Source organism: Gracilinanus agilis, chromosome 6 (assembly GCF_016433145.1).
Source record: "Gracilinanus agilis isolate LMUSP501 chromosome 6, AgileGrace, whole genome shotgun sequence".
NCBI lineage: Eukaryota > Metazoa > Chordata > Mammalia > Didelphimorphia > Didelphidae > Gracilinanus > Gracilinanus agilis.
Window position 1 is genome coordinate 283,739,732 of NC_058135.1, and position 20,276 is coordinate 283,760,007.

At 38.7% G+C, this 20,276-nt stretch overlaps 1 protein-coding gene across 1 annotated transcript; it reads left to right on the plus strand.

Annotated features, from left to right (window-relative positions):
* Window positions 1-226: 226 nt before the first annotated feature.
* On the plus strand, window positions 227-16,027 carry MS4A12 (membrane spanning 4-domains A12). Its single transcript, XM_044681182.1, has 6 exons — window positions 227-472; window positions 4,411-4,551; window positions 8,581-8,637; window positions 13,289-13,408; window positions 15,661-15,771; window positions 15,941-16,027. Exons 1-6 carry the CDS (start codon window positions 227-229, stop codon window positions 16,025-16,027), a joined length of 762 nt encoding a protein of 253 aa, XP_044537117.1.
* Window positions 16,028-20,276: the final 4,249 nt, after the last annotated feature.

Consider the following 20,276-nt stretch of genomic DNA (forward strand, 5'->3'; position numbering starts at 1 on the left):
GACTGAGCCAAAGATAGAAGGGGACCCAAATTTACTACTCCCCTTAGGTTCTATGCCAAAACCAAATATAAAGGATTTGGGGGATCAGATACCATTGTCCTTTCTGTGTACCCCTATTCTCCTTCACTGGCATCAATAATTAAAATTAAATGTGTTAAAATGTCTTCTTAGTCTTTCCTGGGTAAATGAATCATCTTTTACTATATTTTACAGCCTCCTGGACACAATGGCATCAGACTCTCACTCATGGCTTGACAGAGTTCATGAAAATCCTCCTAATCCATGCCTACAAAGTAATACTGGACCCTCCAACTTTTCGCATCCTCTAGGTCCACTCAATATGGCAAAGCAGCCCTCAGTGGGTCAGTATCCTCAAATCAATAGTCTCCAGAATCAAAGTACTATACATGCTGCAAACTCAGTTAAAGCGACATCAGATTTACGCTTTAAAGAATTCGGGAAGCCACTAGGGGTAAGTTAGCTCTTTCTTGTATTTACATTCATTCTTGTATTTACATGATTCAGTGGGCCAAGGGTTTAGGCGTTGAAGATAAAGTTTATGACTCCCACTGAGTATAAAGTCTAATCATAAACATAAAATCCTCCCTGAGAACCTAGTACTGAAAGTTTCTCTCCCTGCTCCCAAGAGAAATGGCCAAACGTCACATGGACATAACAAATTTCTAAACAAAATTTGTTTAGCATTGATTCAAACAAAGCCAGACTTCAAATGTGGGAGTCAAGGGAGCTTCATCTGGGTACTATGAGCCAGGAACACCAATGCTGGCATGACAAGAATACTATCACTGGAGCCCATTTGAGGCACCTCCCATTCTGCTGGTTCAGAATAATAAATTTTGAGATAGGCATGAAATCTTGTTCAATATTTCCACCCCAAGACATCTGGGAGACAAACTGTACAGTGTGATACTTCTCCCACTCCATTTCCCCAAACAATACTTCCATCCAGGTCAATTTCATTATGATCTTTCACAAGAAAACAAAAACAAATAAATGGAGATAAGAGATTAGACAAGAAAATAATACTCTGTTTTGAGGCACAATACCGTAGATCAGATGTTCTTAGCTTTTTGTGGTATTAGGCACTATTTAAATATTTATTTATTATGGAGCTTTGTAATTAGCCTTTTTCATGTCCTGGACCCCTATAGAATCTGGTGAGGCCTCTGGACCTCTTCTCAAAATAATGTTTTAAAATACAGAAAATAAAATAAATAGGATTACAAAATTAACCAATTATATTGAAATTCATTTATCAAAACATTATTTTTTAAAAGCAAATTCACAGATCTCAACTCCTGATGTAGATAATGGAATAATATCAATACATATATATGTGTGTGTGTGTGTGTGTGTAAATAGCACATCATTTTAAAATTCAAAGGAAATTTTAATTTAATTGCTGGATATCTAAATAGAAAGATAATAACTTGAGAGATTTTAACTTGCTTCTTCCAGATTTAAAGAAATTTAAGAATATAACTCTTCCCAAAAAGAAGACAAGGATTGTAACAGAATATAGAAAAAAGAGACACATTTAACCTTTTGAGATTATTAGAAGAAAATATTAAGAAGTTTGACTTTTTTAATTTCATGGAACTTTCATAAAAATTGACTGATACTAGAGCAAAAAGCTCATTTAAAAGTGCAAAATGAAAGAGATAAAAAATATCTGTAATAAATAATGGGGAAATTTGTTATCAATAAGCAAAATATGAAAGAAGTCTCCAATTTAAATGCAGAAAAATGTGATCTAAAAAATGAGTGGGTCATGAAAAAATCAGATGGAAATTATTTGTAAAATTCCATTTAAATAACTAAGTACCTAGGACAGAGTACTTAATAAACATTTATTAAGTGGTCTATTTGTTCAAAACAACTAATTTGGAATCAACCTACCAAGACACATTCAAGAGATATAATTATATACTTTTTACAGAAATAAAGGAAGTCTTTAAGAAGTGAGGAACTATTCACTGTTTGTAGCTGCTCAGCATCAACATAATAGAAATAATAGTGCTACCAAATTAATTTACAGATTTGGTGTTATACCAGACTATCAATGAATTACTCTAGAAGTAGACAAAATAATAGCAATTCCTTTTTTCAAGGGGAAGGGAGGTCAAGAATTTCAAAGAAAAATAAATGTAGGAGTAAAAAGACAGGGAGTTTTCTAGCATTACCAGATCTCAAAATGTTTTTTAGAAAAATAGTAACCATTCAAAATATGTGATACTAGTTAAAAAATATGTAGAAGTATATTAGTTTGGGTTAGATAGTTAGGTGGCTCAATGGCTTAAGAGCTAAGTGTAGAGACAGGAGGTCCTGAGTTCAAATTTGGCCTCAGATACTTCCTAGCTGTGAGACTTGAACAAGTCACTTAACCCCCATTGCCTAGTCCATACTGTTCTACTCTCTTGGAACCAAACCAATAGATAGTATTGATTCTAAGATGTAAGGTAAGAATTTTTTTAAAGGATTATTAGTAGAACAGGCTATCTAATCAACACCTAGTGGCAAATGAATATAGCCTCTCAAAATTCATTAAGTACAAGAACAGAAATAAGGACAGTTTTCCTATTTGGCAAGAACCCTGGGAAAACTGGACAATGGTTTGCCAGAAAATAGATTTAGAATATCATCTTACAACATGTGCTATGAAAAAAATTTAAAAAACAACCATAAAAAGTCATATCGCAGAAGGAAAATTAGGGTTACTTTTTAGATCATTAGAGGTAGGGATCATATTCAAACAAGGGGCAGAAGAGCTCATAAGTGACAAAATAAGTCATTTCAAATTTGTAAAATTGATTTTAAGTTGAAATTTTAAAGTGATGTATGAAAATTATTTAAACCTACTTGCAGGAAATTAAAAATCAATGCAACTAGGATAAAGAGAGAAGCTATTACATGAGGAGAAAAATCTTGGCATCATACGTTTTTGATAAAACCTGAAAAGGGAAAGGGCCTGGGTATCAATGCAAAGGGGCATATTCTCTGAATACAGTCTTAGCCTAATTTATTATCTTATCTAGAACACTAGAGGTTAATTGACTTGCCCAGCATCCCACAGTCAGCATATATCCATGGTGGGCCTTGAGATTAGCTGTAACATTTGCCTCTAGTCCAATGTATAGAGAAAGTTTGAAGAAGAAGATATATAAGACACACACAATAATAATGAGCTATTTCTCAATATATGATGTATGATTTACAAAAAGAGAAATGAAAATTATCAACAACCATATGAAAATCCCCAAATTATTAATAATAAAATAAATTTAAAGTAAAACAGTACTAAGGTCCCACCTTATGCCCAACAAATTGGCAAAGCCAGTAAAAGAAACAGCCAATGATAGGGAGTACTCTAAATCAAGTTCTCTAAAATACAGTTGATTAACTTGTACATTGATATAATCCTTTTAAAATCAATTTGGAATGATCTGTAAAAAGTTGTTAAACTATACATAACTTTTCCTCAACACTGAGACATATATACCAATGTAAAAAGGGGAAACAGATTATGAATGGATTGGATATTTAAGAGTTTTAGTGTGGTCGCCAAGGAATTGAATAAATATCAATTCCTAATAAAAGAGACCCAAGTCAGGATGACTTTTATGGTGTTTTATTTACAATACGGAAAGAGTGAAGGAAGGGAAATTGAGAGAGAGAAAAACTCTGGCCTGGTCTGGAGGCCCAAACCAGGCAAAGCTTCAGGGGCTCCAACAAAGGGGGCACAGAGGTGAATTAAACAAGGCTTCTAGCCACAAGGCCTCCTCTAAGAAGAGAGGCCTCTTTTGAGGCTGGAGCCTCCAGAAACACCAAGGAAAAGAAAGAGAGGTCAGCCTAACTTACCCACGTTTTTTTGATTCGTCACTTACTATCACATGTGAGTCACAGACCTCCCCCATCCCACTTAATTCTAAGTTGGGTGGGGTGACATTATTCCTGGTGGCTAGAATCTAAAGAATGAATGAGGGTGAGCTAATTCCATTTACACACCAAGAAGGCAAAAAACAGAAATAATGGCCCCATAAAACATACCAAACTGCTTTTTTTTTCTAAATCTGGCTTACTTTTATTGGCTTTTTGTTTTGTTCTTAGCAAAAAGTAAGAAGAAAAGAAGGCCTTGGTCCACATGAGTCCAGAACTTCAGTAGTGGGACACTGACTGTCCCATTTATTAGGTTAAAGAAAATTATTCCAACACCTGATGTGGCTCAAAGAGGTCACCGATCATGCTTTCTATGGAATTCCTAAACAACACAGTGTTTCTGTGCTTGCAAAATGAATACATTTGACAGCAGGAACAAAAAAAGCCTTCCAAGGTTTGAATAAGGAAGAAATGTTAACACTTTTCTTTCTTCTCGGTGTTTTCTTTCTACAGGCTATCCAGATCGTGATTGGTCTGATGCACTTGGGCTTGGGGATTATTCTGAGTCTTCTTTCTGTAGACATTGATGTCCTCTATTCTGGTTATGCCACTTTGTCCTTTAAGAGTGGATACCCTTTCTGGGGAGCCATCGGGGTGAGTAGATTGAAATGAGTAGCTTTCAATATAAGGGCCCTGAAAATGTCAGGTGTGTGTGTGTGTGTGTGTGTGTGTGTGTGTGTGTGTGTGTGTTACTTGCTGCAGGGATCTTAAAACGTAAGCCAGGAGTACTATTTCCCCACATGCAGCTTCACTGACCAGCCACAAGAATTGCTAAAGCCAAAATGTCTTCATCTGTGGCTAGTAGTGAGTGGGTGAAGAGGCCTTCCTCATTTAGCTAGAGATAACATGTGTAAAATCCTGACTACTTTAAAGTGCTATCAAAATATAAGGGACAGTAGTCACTATTCCTATTATTATTTATCATTATCAAAATTATTATTGTTGGTCCTATCATGTGATTTCATTCATATCTGAGAAAGCAGGTCAGTCTCCATCCTGCAATTTGTGGTCTTAAAGAGGTATCTTCGGGGGAATGAGTTAAGATGTTTGGGTAAAGGCAGGAACTCACCTGAGCTCTCCCAAATTCCCCTTTAAAATTAAAAAAAAATACTTAAAAATGAATTCTGGAGTAGCAGAACCAATAAAAGGATGGAGTTAAGCATCTGGCTACTAAAGACAACTTAGAAGATTGGTAGAAAAAGTCTATCTCATGGAGATGTGAGTGAGGCACAGCCTGCTCCTCAGGAAACCAGCAGCTCAGAGTAACTGAATTGGCTTCAGTGGTATCTTCCAGAGCTCTTAGTCCACAGATGGTAAGAGGGTCTGACAAATGGGTAGAAGAAGATTATAGGAGACCCAAAGGATCCTCTGACAGTACCAGGTGCATGACTTAGTGGCATGGCCATACATATTTCCAAATTGCAGTCCTAAGCATGGCAAAAATTATCACACCAGTATAAAAACTCCAAGCTAAATAGATTTATTGAAAGGAGGCCAAATTCCCAATAAAGCTGAACCCTGGTCAAGATCAGAACCAGAGATCCCAAGCCTTAGGAGATGGCCTTTTTTATTGAGAGAAATCTTATGACATAGTGACAGTGATACCGTCAAAAACTAAAATAGAATAGAAATATATATCTTTCACTTAGGCAAGTCCTAGCAAAGGATGCAAGTGCTAAATAATCTGGAAAGTACAAAAATAATCATTAAATCATTGTGGGTGGTAGGTCAAATACCACTTTGGAAGAATGAAAAACTAACAGATCACAAGAACTAGCTGTGAAAATTGCAGCACAAAACAACCTGAAGCTTGGCATTCACATGCCCCCTCCACCTCAGGAGCAGAGCCTAACTTTAACATAAAACTCAAGAAATAGGTTGGAAAAAATGAACAAATAACAAAAAAAGAACCTTACCACAGAAAATTACTATGGTGGCAAGATAAATCAAAACACAAACTCAGAAGAACAGCAAAGTCAAAACAACTATATACAAAGCCTCAAAAAAAAGTGAATTGATCTTAGGCCTGGAAAAATCATAGAAGAGCTCAGAAAGGGTTTAGAAATTCAAATAAGAAAAGTAGAGGAAAAACTGGGGAAAAGAATTGATAGTGACACATCTTAAAAATAGAGTAAACCAAATGGTAAAAGAGGCACAAAAATCCACTGAAGAGAAGAACTTCATAAAAGTAAGAATTGGCCAAATGGAAAAGGAGATACAAAACTGCATTGAAAAAATAATTTCTTAAATATTAGAATCAGGCATGTGGAAGCTAATGACTCCATGAGGCATCAAGAAACAATAAAACAAAACCAAAAAGAATTAAAACAAATGGAAGAAAATGTGAAATGCCTCATTGGAAAAAGAAATGACCTAAAAAAGAAATCCAGGAGAAATAATTTAATAATTATTAGACTTATCTGAAAAGTCATTATTTTTTAAAAGGGCCTATAAAACATATTTCAAGAAATTGTCAAGGAAAACTTGATATCCTAAAACCAGAGGGTAAAATAGAAATTACAAGAATCCACCAATTACCTCCTAAAAGAGATCTCGAAATGAAAACTCTCAGGAATATTCTAGCCAAATTTCAGAACTCCCAGGTCAAGGAGGAAATGCTGCAAGTAGCCATAAGGAAACAACAGATATATTCTGGAGCCCCAACCAGGAAAACACAAGACTTAGAGACTCCTACTTTAAAGGATCAGAGGGCTTGGAATATGATGTTCTGGAGGGCAAAAGGGCTAGGATTACTACCAAGAATCACCTACTCAGCAAAACTGAGTATAATCCTTCAGGGGGAAAGTGGATATTTAATGAAATAAAGGGCTTTCAAGCATTCCTGAAGAAAAAGCCAGAGCTGAATAGAAAATATGATTTTCAAATACAAGAATCGGGGAACATAAAAAAGGATAAACACAAAAGAGAAATCATTAAGAATTTAATAAGGTTAAGCTATTTACATTCCTACATAGGAAGATGATACTGATTACTCTTAAGAACTTTACCATTATTAGGGAGTTAGAAAGAGTATACATAGACAGAGAGCAGAAGAAGTGTCTGTTAACTATATGGGATGAAATCCAAAAAAATCAAACTAAGGAGTAAGAAAGAGAGATGCACTGGGTAAAGGGGAAGGGAGAGGTAGGATTTATTTCACCTGAAAGAGTTTTTACAGGAGATGGGAAGCAGACAGTGCTTGAACCTCGCTCTACCTGGAATTGGCCTAAAGAGGAAATAACACACATACTTAGATGGGTATAGAATTCTATCTTATCCTATAGGGTAGAAGAAGGGGAAAAATGGAATGGAAGGAAATATAGTTAGTAGTCGTAACTATGGAAAAAATATTTACAGCAAGTTTGTCTGATAAAAGCCTGATTTCTCAAATATGTAGAGAACTGAGTCAAATTTATAAGAATACAAGTCATTCATATGGAAATATGCACTGCATGAAAACTCTGGTATAACTTAGACCATTTACCACTTCAGGGAGGTGGAGGGAGAGAATCTGAATCACAAAATGTCAGAAAATAATTGTATAAAAATTGATTCTACACTTAATTGAAAAAAAGAAAAGAAAAATTAACCATAAAAAGTAATACAAATCATTCCCCATTTAAGAAAAGTCAAAGAATGTGAATAGACAGTTTTCAGAAGAAGAAATCAAAGCTCTCTAAATCATATGAATAAATGCTCTAAATCACTATTTCTTAAATTAAATTAAATTTTTTTAATTCTTACCTTCTGTCTTAGAATCAGTACTGTGTATTAGTTCCAAGGCAGAAGAGCAGTAAGGGCTAGGCAATGGGGGTTAAGGGATTTGCCCTGCATCACAAAGCTAGGAAGTGTCTGAGACCAGAATTGACCCAGGGCCTCCTGTCTCTAGGTCTGGTTCTCAATCCACTGAGCCACCTAGCTGCTCCAATAAATCACTATTGATTAAATAAATGCAAATTCAAACAACTCTGAGATATCCCCTCAACACCTATCAGATTGGCTAATATAACAGAAAAGAATGAGGAAAGTTGGAGGAATGTACAAAAATTGGAACACTAATGCACTATAAGAGTTGTGAACTGATCTAATCATTCTAGAGAGCAATTTGAACTATGCCAAAAGAGCTATAAAACCATGAATATGCCCATCTGGCCCAGCAATAGTACTCCTAGGTCTATATCCCAAAGTGAATTTTTTTAAAAAGTAAAAGGACCCATATGTACAAAAATAATTTAGCAGCTCAAGAGCATCAACTGGATAATAGCTGAACAAACTGTGGTTCATATTTTTGTGATGGAATACTAATGTGCTATAAAAAATGATGAGTGGGGTGCTTGCAGGAAAACCTAATAAGACTTATATGAGTGGGGTGCTTGCAGAAAAAACTAATAAGACTAATAAGAAGTAAGCAGAATCAAAAACACAATGTATATATAATAGCAATATTTTATGGTGATCAATATTGAGTGACAACTATTCTGACCAATACAATTCTCTCAAGTTGAGGAATGAGGTTTAAAGGAAGAAAGAGGTAAAAAAAAAAACCTTGATGAAAAGAGAGCAACTTCCTAGAGATGTAAAAAACCATTCCAATTTCCTAATTGCCTTTTTTTTTTCATTCAGTACATATGTTCTGGATCTTTCTCCATATTAGCAGCAAGCAGTCCTACACCTTATTTGGTAAGTCACAACACTCCATTTGGGAACTTTTTGAGAGATTATAATTTTATCCTATATAATATTATTTGGGGGAGGGCAATATAAATCTTGGAGAAAGATAAAATAAAAATCCATCTCTGATGCTCCATCGAAATGTGAAAGTGACCCTCGGATTTCAAAGGCTTTGCCAGCAGAGGTAATCTTGAAATTCTCCCACCAAATAGGAAAGCCTTGCTTAAGAGGTCAGACTCAATAATGGACTTTTTATCTGTCAACAGAGAAAAAACAGACTGAGTTCTAAGAGGCTCATCATCTGAGAGAGACAGTAAATCTTTAAAAGTATCTACTTTCATAAAAGTGGTAACCTGTACCAGTGAAGGAAAAACCAAAACAGTGAAACTATAGATCTCTGAGAGATTGAAATAATTGTCCCAAAGAATGCAGAATCAAATTAAATGACTATTCCAAGAAGAGGAGGTTCCAAATGACTTTTCTCTGTTATTTGCTATTATTCTCTACTTGGACCTACCACAGAACTTATATTTTGAAATGGGTATCCTATAAGAATCTCAAAAAAAAAAACAACTCAATATATATCCAAAATGGAACTCATCTTTCCTCTTCTAAATTTCTCCATTACCATGGAAGATACCACCATCTTCTCAGTTACCTAGATTTGCAATCTCAGTGTCAACCTCAACTCCTTATTCGACCTCCATGTCCCACCTGTTACCAAATTTTGTTATTTTTGCCTTCACTATTTCAACTATGCTACTTGCACTCTGGTCATCATTTTCATCCTCTTCATCCCTGACCCACCAGAACCTTGGCCTCTGTCCCTGGAACCACCCTGGGCTAGGTTAGTCAATGATAAGTGCTTACATTATCTTGTCAGAACATTCCCAATCCATGGCTTCCCTGTTCACCTTTCTAGTTCCCTTTTACATCTTATCCTCCCTCATTAGAATGGAAGTTCCTTGGGAACAGAAATAGCTTTTCTTTATTATATTTGTATCCTCAGTACAAAATAGTCTTTAGCACATAGTAAAATTCTGGTAAATATCTCATCATTTATTTATCATTCCCAACATGTATCCAAATCCCCGTTTTTCCACTTAATCATTACTTCATTGAGGCTCTCACTACCTTTTGTCTGGACTAATCAGTCTCACTTCCTCTAGGTCTCCCTGGCATAGCTACCAAAGTGATTCTTGGCAGCATAAGTCTGACCCTACCAAAAAACTCCAGGGCCTCCTTATTACTTCTAGGAACAATATAAATGTCTTTCCTTTCCCACATTTTCAGACTTCTTATATATCGCTCCCTCTCTGAATACTATAATGCAGCCAGAAGGGCTTACTTTTTTTTTTTTTTTTAACTCTTACCTTCTGTCTTAGAATTGATATCAGTTCCAAGGCAGAAGAGCGGGAAGGGTTAGGTAACTAGGGTTAAGTGACTTGCCCAGTCACAGCTGGGAGGTCACATTTGAACCCAGAACCTCCCATCTCCAGGCCTGGCTCTCTATCCACTGAGCCACCTTGTTGCCCCAAAAAGGGCTTACTTATTATTCTGTTCCTCATCCCTCCATTAGCTAGCTTCCGTGCTTCTTACCTTCACCTCAACCTCTTAGAAAAATTCCCATCTTTCTTTGAAACTCAGTTTAAAGGCCTCTTTCTACTGAAGGCCTTTCTCAGAGCTTTCCCATCAAAAGTTAATTTCTGTTTGTTCTGCCAGTTATATGAGATAACATAGATAAAAAGTTTTGCAAACTGTATCATGGCTAGAGCTATTATAATTATCTTCTACAATCTGCTGATGTACCTATTTTCTCTCTTTTTAGAATTTTTGTTCCTTGAAGGTGGGGCCTGTGGTTTGGGTTTTTTATGAGGAGAAGAAAAGTTCTTTGTATTGTTTGCACTTGGCACAGTGAGTAGCACGTAGAAAGACCTTAGCAGAAACTTGTCAATTGATAGACTGATTTTACAGACTTGAAAACTAAGACTGAGTGACTTGTCCAGGGTCACCCAGCTAGTAAGTGTCTGAAGTAGGATCTGAGGCCAGGTGTTTCTGACAGGATGGGGAGTGGATGGAGCACTGGTCTAGAAGTTAAGATCTGGGTTTGAATCCCTCCTGAGACACTCACTGGATGTGCAATGTTGGCAAGTACTTCATCTCCCTAAACTGAAGATTTTTCAGTGGGGAAATGAAGGCGTTGGACTTTATGGCCTGTAAAGCTCCTTCCTGTAAAAGCTATGACCCAGTGACTCCAAGGCCAGTTCTCAGTCTAAGCCCTCAGCAAATGTCTGTGGAATAAATAAAGGAAAAGAAGATGCTACTCTCCTGGAAGACCGTCTGAGGGGCTTGGTCATCTTTTTTTCCCTCATTTTCCTGTGGGGTCACTGGACCAGGAACCTCTTCATGAACAAAGCCCCTCTCCAGGTACACATATCCCCAACTTCTGTAGTGGGAAGGAGCAGATAATGAGCTCAGATAATGCCTGAGTTATTGAGATGGTCACCTGAGAAGGAATCGTTCCCTTATACAAGGAGATCAGCATGGCAAAGAGGCCAAACCTTAACTATTTGGCCCTGGCACCCCAGGAAGAACCAGGCAGCACTATGTATTGTGACATGTTATTAATATCACAATCCGCTAGGACACTCATTGTCTTAACAAGCGACTTGGCATCCTGCATGGTTGCTTATATTCTCGTGTATATGCCTTCTCTCTCCAACTCTTTTTAAAGGCACAGTCATTCACACTTCTAGAGTGTTTCCAGGTACCTAAAGCCTTCTTCACGAGTGATCAAACGTAAGAACTGGGGAACCTCAGGCAAACACTCATGAGTTCAATGGAAACTGGAGTTGTGCTCTGAGGCTTTCCTGAGGCTTAGGGAGGAGCTAGATTCCTAAAGACTATGCCAGGGAGAACAAACTCTTTCAGGTCTTAACGAGTTAGAAAAGCTTCCTTTATAGTTCTGAAAAGGACTCTGGGAACTGGCACAAGAATTGCTACTACATATGGCCACGATCATCCTTTAGCACTTCAAGGGTCAGTGATGCTGCTGGAGTTGAGGCCTTAAATCCTGATCACAATCCCTAAGTGACTGCTGGTGAAAAACTCATGATCCATATCCATTTTGGTGATAAACTTCTCTGAACTTAATTGGGGTGAGATTCAGCAACAAACACAGAGCACTGTGCTAGACTAAAATGAAATAGCTCTAGCCTTCAAGGATCTTATATTCTGTTGGAGAAATAGCACGTGTACACATCTAAGGGGAGATACTACATAAAAAATGCTCTACAAAATAATATCAATTGAAGCAATCAGAAAAAGACTGATGAAGAAGGTAACATCTGAGATGTGCCCTGAAGGAAATTAGGGAGTCTAAGAGAAAGAAAAGTGCATTTTGAACATAGGAACCAACTGTAAGAAGTCAGGGAAATAAAAATGTTTTTTTATTTAAATCTTGGAGGTGGGAGTTGGTAAGCTACATGCAAAGGGCAGCCAGAAGGTCAATATGAATAAAACAAAGTACAGGATTGGGAGTATCAGGAATCAACTTGGAAAGGTTGGTGGGCTTGATCAAGTTTTGCCTTGGGATTTATCCAGCAATACCAGGATCACAACTGGATACTGCACCCACATTCTGGAGTTTCTGAGCTGCCCCCAAAGCCAAACATTTGTTATTTATCAATAGCCAAAAGGGCCGCAAGTCCCAAAACAGTAATTCTCCTCTTGACCATGAGCAAATTATTCCTTTGGGGAAAAATGGGGAAAAAAATGTTTCAAATAAGAAGGAAGATCAAATGTAGTACCACAACACCAGCAAGTCATCGTGCCCAGCCACCTTTCAAAAAAGACTACCTGCCAGGACTTGTGCTCCTCAGTTATACTGGTATCTTTCTCTTGGGTTTGATTTAAGGAAAATCTCTCCAACCATCAGGTCTGTTTAGAAATAGAAATAATCTACCTGTGGAGGCAGTGCTAAGTGATTTTGAGCAAAGGCTGGATGGCCCCTTGTCAGGGATGTTGTAAAGGTAACGAACACCTTTTCAGATACAGCCCTCCCGATCACAGAGCAGAGATGCAGAGCTGGAAAGGACTTGAGAAGGAACTTCAAACTTCTCCATTTCATGAAAGATAAAATTTAGGCCCTTTATGAGACTTAAAAGCTCAAGGTAATGCTTATTTATCCTGCTCCCTCCAAAGAACTGTGATCCCTCATTTCAGTTCAAGTTCAGAGTAGGGAATAATATCCAAGAGTGCCAGTTACATAGATCTGTAGAGAGCAAAAATGTTGTCCAATGGCATACAGATGTGACCAAGAAAGCTTGGTGATAATTCTATTCTATAGAGCCCCACAAATCTGAACTTTTAGAGAGTGAGAGGTCTGATCTCAGTGAACTAAGCAAAGAAATGAGAAATGTTTTAAAAGACATTTCTCATTTCTTTGCTTGGTTCATTATGAACTCACAAGTTAAAAAGCAAAAACAAAAAACTGAAATTCAAGTAGCCACCAGAACACAGCACAGCCCCTTTGACAAAAGCAATGACGGGAAAGTGATTTTTCTTTAGAAAAGAGCCAGAGCCTAAAGATCAAAACCTTCAAAAGTTTCTACCTCATTTGTTGTAGATGTTGACCTGTTCTTTAATATTTTACTTTTAGGTAAAAAGCACCCTAGGAATGAACATTGCCAGTGCCATTTGTGCTATAGTTGGCATCATTCTGTTGCTGCTAGATATGACTCTCAATGGTAGAATAATCAATCAAAACTACTGGGCAAAGGTAAGCACTATAATAGTTAAAATTAAGGCACAAAGTTTGGAGCATGATCAGTATTAGTTAGGCTAGCTATAACTAATAAATTGGATCAATGGCCTTTCCCAGTGACCAAAGATCACAAGGTAGAGTTTTTTTATTGTGCATATAAACAAAGGGAATAAGGGGGAATGGGGTGTGCTCAAAGTATCGCCACCTGCCACATCTTTTTCCAGGTTTTACATTCTTTAAGGAATGGAACTCTCTAGATCATGTCATGCCATACAATACAGATTGGAATCTGACAGCCACACTTTCAAGGAGAAAAGATTTGCTTTTTCTTCTATTGCCTCTTGTTAATATAATTAATAAGAGTCTCTGAAAAAATCAGTATCCAAATGGAGAAATGGAGAAACACACAGTGAGCACCAATAGACAACAACATATAAGAAATGAGAAAATCCAAAGTAATAGAATATAATGATAGAAGAGATGAGGAGCTGGTCATGTGGAGGTAGCAAGAGATGACAAAGGGGTGGCCAGAAGGCTCTACTGGTACCTTCTAGATGACAGAGCCATTACTGAGAAAGACCTTAGTATGTTGGGAACATCATCTATGGTGAATGGATGGGAACACATAAGAAAGAGCTACACAGAATGGGCAGGCCTGGGTGGATTGTATAGTGGCAGCAGGGCCATTGTGGGCAGCTAGGTGGCACAGTATATAGAGTGCCAGGCCTGAGGTTAGGAAGACTCATCTTTCTAAGTTCAACTCAGGCCTCAGAACTTACCTGCTAAGTGTCCCTGGGCAAGTCAATTAACATATCCCCTCAGTTTCCTTATCTGTAAAGCAAGCTGGAGAAGGAAATGGCAAACCATTCCAATATCTTTTTCAAGAAAATTCCAGTGGGGTCAAGAAGAGTCAGACGTGACTGAAATGACTGAACAACAAAGCAGGACTACTGGGTTCTTTTGTGAGCAGTTTAGATTGTGAAGAAGGGTGACTGTCAATCAATGCAACACCCCATCCTACACTTTTTACATTATCCATCCAGGTCTTTCCCTATTAAGGCCTGCCTCATTCAATAGATAGTTCATACACCCACCCTCTCTTTCCAACACACCATGTCAATTAAGCTACAAAAATGTTACTACCTTCATAAGCAAGGTGAGAAACAGAAAGTACCATGCTCAGTGCCAAACTCCCAATACCCAAAGTGAGGCATGGTGTCGTATCTCAGCCACAGGTGACACTGGCTGGAAGGTAGAATTCTCCACATCAGTCAGCAAGCATTTATTCCATCCTGTGTGCAGGTACTTTGAGAAGTCTAAGGATATAAAGGCAGAAATGATACAGTCCTTACCTTCAAAGAAATGACATTCTACAAAGAAGAGAATGTAAATACACATATACCCACATACAAAATACAAAACTACTGAGAAGGGGAGGCACTAGCTGCCTGAAGGGATCAGGAAAGGCTTCAGGCAAAGGTGATCTGGAGCTCAGCTTTGAAAGAAACTAGATTCTATGACACAAAGTCATAGAGGGAATGTATTCTAGGCATAGAGGACAGTCAGTCCACCTCCACCTGAAGGCACAGAACTATAACAAGGGGAATGTGGCAGGATCATAGAGGGAAGTAATATTCAATAATACATGGTCAAGGGAGGTCATCAAGGACTTTAAATGCCAAAAGTGTGTGTGTGTGGGGGGGGGGGATTGCATTGGATCCTAGAGATAACAGAGAGCTGCTAGCAATTATTAAGCATGGCACATGGAGCCCATGCCTCCAAAGGCTGGAGAACATCTTCACCTCTCACCTATTGACTCTGCACTGCTGATCAGCTCTGCTGGAGAAGAACACACTCAAACCTGCTTATGCATGTTATATTCTGGGCCAGGAGGGTAGGCAACTTCCTGCTGACAACCTCCTCAGCTTTGCCTCTCCTTCACTTTGAAAGTTCACAGGCCCAGTGACATTCATTTACCACTCTGCATGGGTCCAAGTGAAATCTCCATTAAGATTCCCCTATTTCTTGCCTCAAAGACTTCTAAGATAAGGCCTCCTTCTGAAGCAGAAGGAGGAGGCCGGCATGAGAATCTCCAACCTAATTATTTAAAAGAGAGAAAGGCAGGGAAGAGCAGGAGAGAGGAGGAGAGGGGACGACTTTTTTCTTAATTGACATAGAGAGACATTAGATCAATCTCTTACCTTCTCTGCACCAACAAAAGAGAGTCTTCCAGTGAGCTAACAATTCTTTTTATTTCTTCCTATTAGGTTTCTGGGCAAGGGATTTCAACTATGCTGGTAATCTTCTCTCTCTTAGAATTAGGCATCAACGGTAAGACTTCAGGTTTCATCATGGAAATGCTCATGAATAAGGATTTGGTGAGTAGCTGCAGTAATTAGAACCCCTGCTAAACAAATGTCAACCCCCCCAGTTAGCTAAACCCTACTCTTCCTCTCTGGGCAGAGGTTGACTTGAAGCTCCTGAGTAAGAGGTCTAGAGAAACTGAGAGGAAAATATTAATACTGCTCTTTTTCTTTTCTTTTCCAGCCAGTTATGGTTATGCTGAATACATATGCAGCCAATTCCTACATTCCTGATACGTCAACAGGGGCAATTGGGTGGCACAGTAGATAGAGTAAGAGGCCTGGAATCAGAAAGCCCTGGATTCAAATCTGACCTCCGACATTTCCTAGCTATATGACCCTGGGCAAGCCCATTAACCAAGTTAAGCCTCTCTTTCCTCATCTGGAAAATGAGCTGGAGAAAGATATGGCAAACTGCCAGAGGCCATCAAACCGCATCCTGAATGACAAGGTCTCAGATGGAAGCCTAGAACTGCAAAACGAATTCTAGGGAGGATGGTCACCCCCATTCAGGATTCCCTCCTGTGACTCTTCTCTTATTAACACTCCTTATTACTGGAATTATTGTGATCAATATCCCTACTCAGCCCCAGGGAAATATAGAAGAATAGTAAAGGCATTCCTAGAGCCCTTACAGATCCCCTACAGTCTCCTAGGAAATCCCCATCTGCATGTATTATTACAGAAATTCCCCTAAAAGTCTCTCCACAACAAACCAGCAATTAGTGAATTAACATTAAAGATTTTAAAACCCCAGAAAACTGCACTTTAGAATTCTCAATTTCCATACACAGAAACTTGGAGGATTGCCCTCAAGCCTCCCTGATCTTCAATGTGGAATGCTAACACAGAGAGCAGGGAGGACAAAAGATGAAAACTTAGAGCAAGTTACCTCTGGGCTGTTCTCATTAAACCCCAGAGCCCAAAGAATGGAACAAATTTACCTTTGAAAAATAATGAAAAATGAAAAGCTGTTATTGAAACAATATTTGGACCAAACTGGGATTACTGTACCTTTTGAATCCTGATTAATTATGTATTTGTATAATCAACTAGTATAATGAATCTTTGCCAAATAGGCTCATAGAGTCAAACTTGACTTAACAACAAAGTATCAACAACCACCCAGTCAGACTGGCGACATACCGAATGTCTACTAGACTAGTCATTTTAAAAACCCTCCTCTCAGGAAAAAAAAAAATCCCTTACCTTCTTCAAGATTGGGGTTCTCTTTCCCCCTAAGGGTTCACATTGACTATGTCAGGACCCTTCTCTCACCATTTCCTCTTCCTAAAGCATACTGATGATACACAAGGACAGATCTCAGTGACCTCTCCCTTCTAGCATACATCTCCAAAAGCAAGAAAGAAATTCTCAGCTCAAGTCCCTTCAGGTTTTCCAAGAGTTTCTGTTTACAATCTCTTTAATAAAACACAACACATTATGATTACAAGCTGGTTTCTTAGTTCCTTGGTTCACTATTGCTTAGAAATGAGGTAGACTGATTAAACAAAGATAACTAAAAAATTCCCATTAAAGCCAAATTATCAGGCAAAGTTTCCAAAATACTGATCTTCCTTGGCCCTTTCCACATATTTTCAATTCAAGAATCTATATGTGTGTGGAGTGGATTTTGGGGGTGCCTAACACCCCCCAGAAATCATTCTAATGAGCAGACAGGAGACTGATAAGATGGTGACAGGGAGCAGCCTTTATTAGAGAAAGAGCAGATAGCAGGGAACATTGCTGGGTTTCACCTCAGCTATGTCTACTGGCTTATAAAAAGAGTCCTTATTTTATAGGAAATCTATACAATGGTGCCTTGAGTTCCCAACCCCATGTGTCTGAGTCGTTGGTTTCTTATCTGACAGACTCCTTTTTAGTTCCCAGCTAGTTTAGTCAGGTTTAAGGAATGTACAAGCCCAGAGCCACAGTCTTGCTAGCAATTTTCTAGATGGGAGTTTTACTGTATCTTCTAGGCTCCATGGCCGACTCTTTGTACTGTAATGGGATTTCATTTTCTTAACCCTTGAAATGCTGCTTGCAAGTCGATTGAGAATCAATAACAAAAAAAAAGGAAAGGTGTTTGGCTGCATAAAAAAGTATTAAGGCAATCAGAAAGAGGATTGGATGAGGGTTAATCTATTCACTTCAGGGAGAGGATGTTTCTACTGTTTGTTATGTGAGACAGGCTTCTTTTCTCTCTTCCCAGAAGGATCTAGCTCAGGGATGGCAAACCTTTTAGAGACCATGTGCCATGCCCCACCCTTTGTCCCCCAGAGACTGTATGCCATGTCCTGTCCCCCCACCAAGTGCCAGGAGTACCCGACTCCTCCCTCCTTATCCTATACAGGAGAGAGAGGAAGCACTCCCATTGGACTGCTGGACAGAGGGGCAGGTGAAATGACGAATGTCCTCAGGGAGTATAGAGAGGGGGAGGGAAGTGGCTAGAGCACTCTGCTCCACTCCAGCTCTGGTCCCTTTGAGCTGCCCACCTTACCCCCTGTGCACTCCCATTGGCTGCGGGGTGAAGGGGCGGGGGCATGTGAAGAAATGTTGTCAGGCACTGTGGAGAGGGGGAGAGGAGCAGCTCTACCCAAGTCCCTCTGCCTTTCTAGTAATGGACTAGGAGGGTGGAGGGTAGCGCTAGTGCCCACAGAAAGCACTCTGCATGCCATCTTTGGCACCCATGTCATAGGATCACCATCACTGGGCTAGCTGAACTAATCTAGATAGAGTTGCAGGGATAATTGATCCAAAATTATCACTATTACATCTAATCCTAATGCTAACCATAATTATGAACAATACACTACTAATTATTCATTTTTACTCCACTCATAAGGAAAGATAATCAGGGGAGCCCTCTCTCCTAATCTGCTCCAGATTATTTCTAATAAATGTAAACCTGTGCATAGACTATCATTTGCCCTGGCCCTGGGCTGAAGGACTTGCACTATGAATTGGTACCACAAACTCATTTTTTGCCACCAAAGCCTCCCTTTTTGAGAGCTCCTGTTTTGTTGAAGGCACCATCTCTTTTTCAGTCACCCAGTTTCACAACCTTAACTTTTTACTTTTACAATCTGTTGTGAGTCTTATCATTTCTCCCCTTCATGCTATCTTTTAGAGAATCCCCTTTTCTCCACTTTCTCCACAGCCTCCATCCTAATATAACATAGCAGCATTCCCCAGGACTATTGCAGGAAGTTGTTTCTGGGTCTCCCTGCCCCAGCCCTCTCTCCACTCCAGTCCATCCTCCACTCAGCTGCCCAAGCTCAGGTCTGCCCATGTCACCCACCACACCATTCCATAAACTACAGTGGCTCCCTATTACTTCCATGATCGAATATAAATTGGCATTTAATGTTCTTCCCATCTTCCCTCCACACATTCTATGATCTAGCCCTACTTATCAGCTTGATGTTTCTCTATCTCCCATGTCTGTTCCTTTGCACTGACTATCCCCAGTTCTTAAAATGTACTCCCTCCTCAATTCTGCTTCTTAGAATCTTTTACTTCCTTCAAGAGCCATATGAAATGAATGCAATCTTGTAGAAAGCCTTTCCTGATCTCCTAGCACAGTGCTTGGCACACAGAAGATTCTTAATAAATGCTTATTGACTGACTGACATCTAGTTATCTTCCATATCTTCATATTCTGTCATTGAAAGAAGGAAACCAAATTACCAGTATCAAAAATGAAAAAGGTGAAATCACAACCAATTAAGAAGAAAGTAAAACGATTAATCAGTGAGTTATTTTGCCCAACTATATGCCAATGAATCTGACAATCTAAATTAAATAGATGAATATTTACAAAAATGTAAACTGCTCAAATTAACAAGAAATAGAATGCTTTAAATAGTCCCATCACAGAAAAAGAAAATGAACTAAGCATTAAAGAATTTTCCAAAATGCCGCAGTGCCAGATGGATCCACAAGTGAATTCTACCAAACATTCAAAGAACGATTAATTTCAATACTACATAAACTATCTGTAAAAATAGGAGAAGAAGGAATTCTTCCAAATTCCTTTTATGACAAAAATATGGTACTAATACCTAAACCAGGTAACTGCCAAAACAGAGAAAGAAAACTATAGACCAATATCCCTAATGAACAGTGATGCAAAAATTTTAAATAAAAATACTAGCAAGGAGATTACAGGATTATATCACAAGGTTCATATACCATGACCAGGTGGATTTTACACCAGGAATGCAGGGATAGTTCAATATTAGGAAAACTGTCAGCTTAAATGACCATATCAATAACAAAACCAACATGTGTGGAATGGAATTGGGTGTGGGGCTTGTTCCCCCATGAATCACTAATGAGCAGACAGGAGACTTAATGCTGGCAGAGTTCACATGGCTTTATTCAGAGGTGTGGGGGGAGTATAGAGTGAGGGAACTCTGCCTGGACATAGGCAGCATCCTGGGTGGGGAGGGGGCGCAAAAGAGAGAGAGAGAGAGAGAGAGAGAGAGAGAGAGAGAGAGAGAGAGAGAGAGAGAGAG

Coding starts and splice junctions, on each gene's coding strand:
- MS4A12 (XM_044681182.1), top strand. CDS start 227: ATGGCATCAGACTCTCACTCATGGCTTGACAGAGTTCATGAAAATCCT. Junction 473..4,410: donor AATTCGGGAAGCCACTAGGG/GTAAGTTAGCTC, acceptor TTCTTTCTACAG/GCTATCCAGATCGTGATTGG. Junction 4,552..8,580: donor CTTTCTGGGGAGCCATCGGG/GTGAGTAGATTG, acceptor TTTTTCATTCAG/TACATATGTTCTGGATCTTT.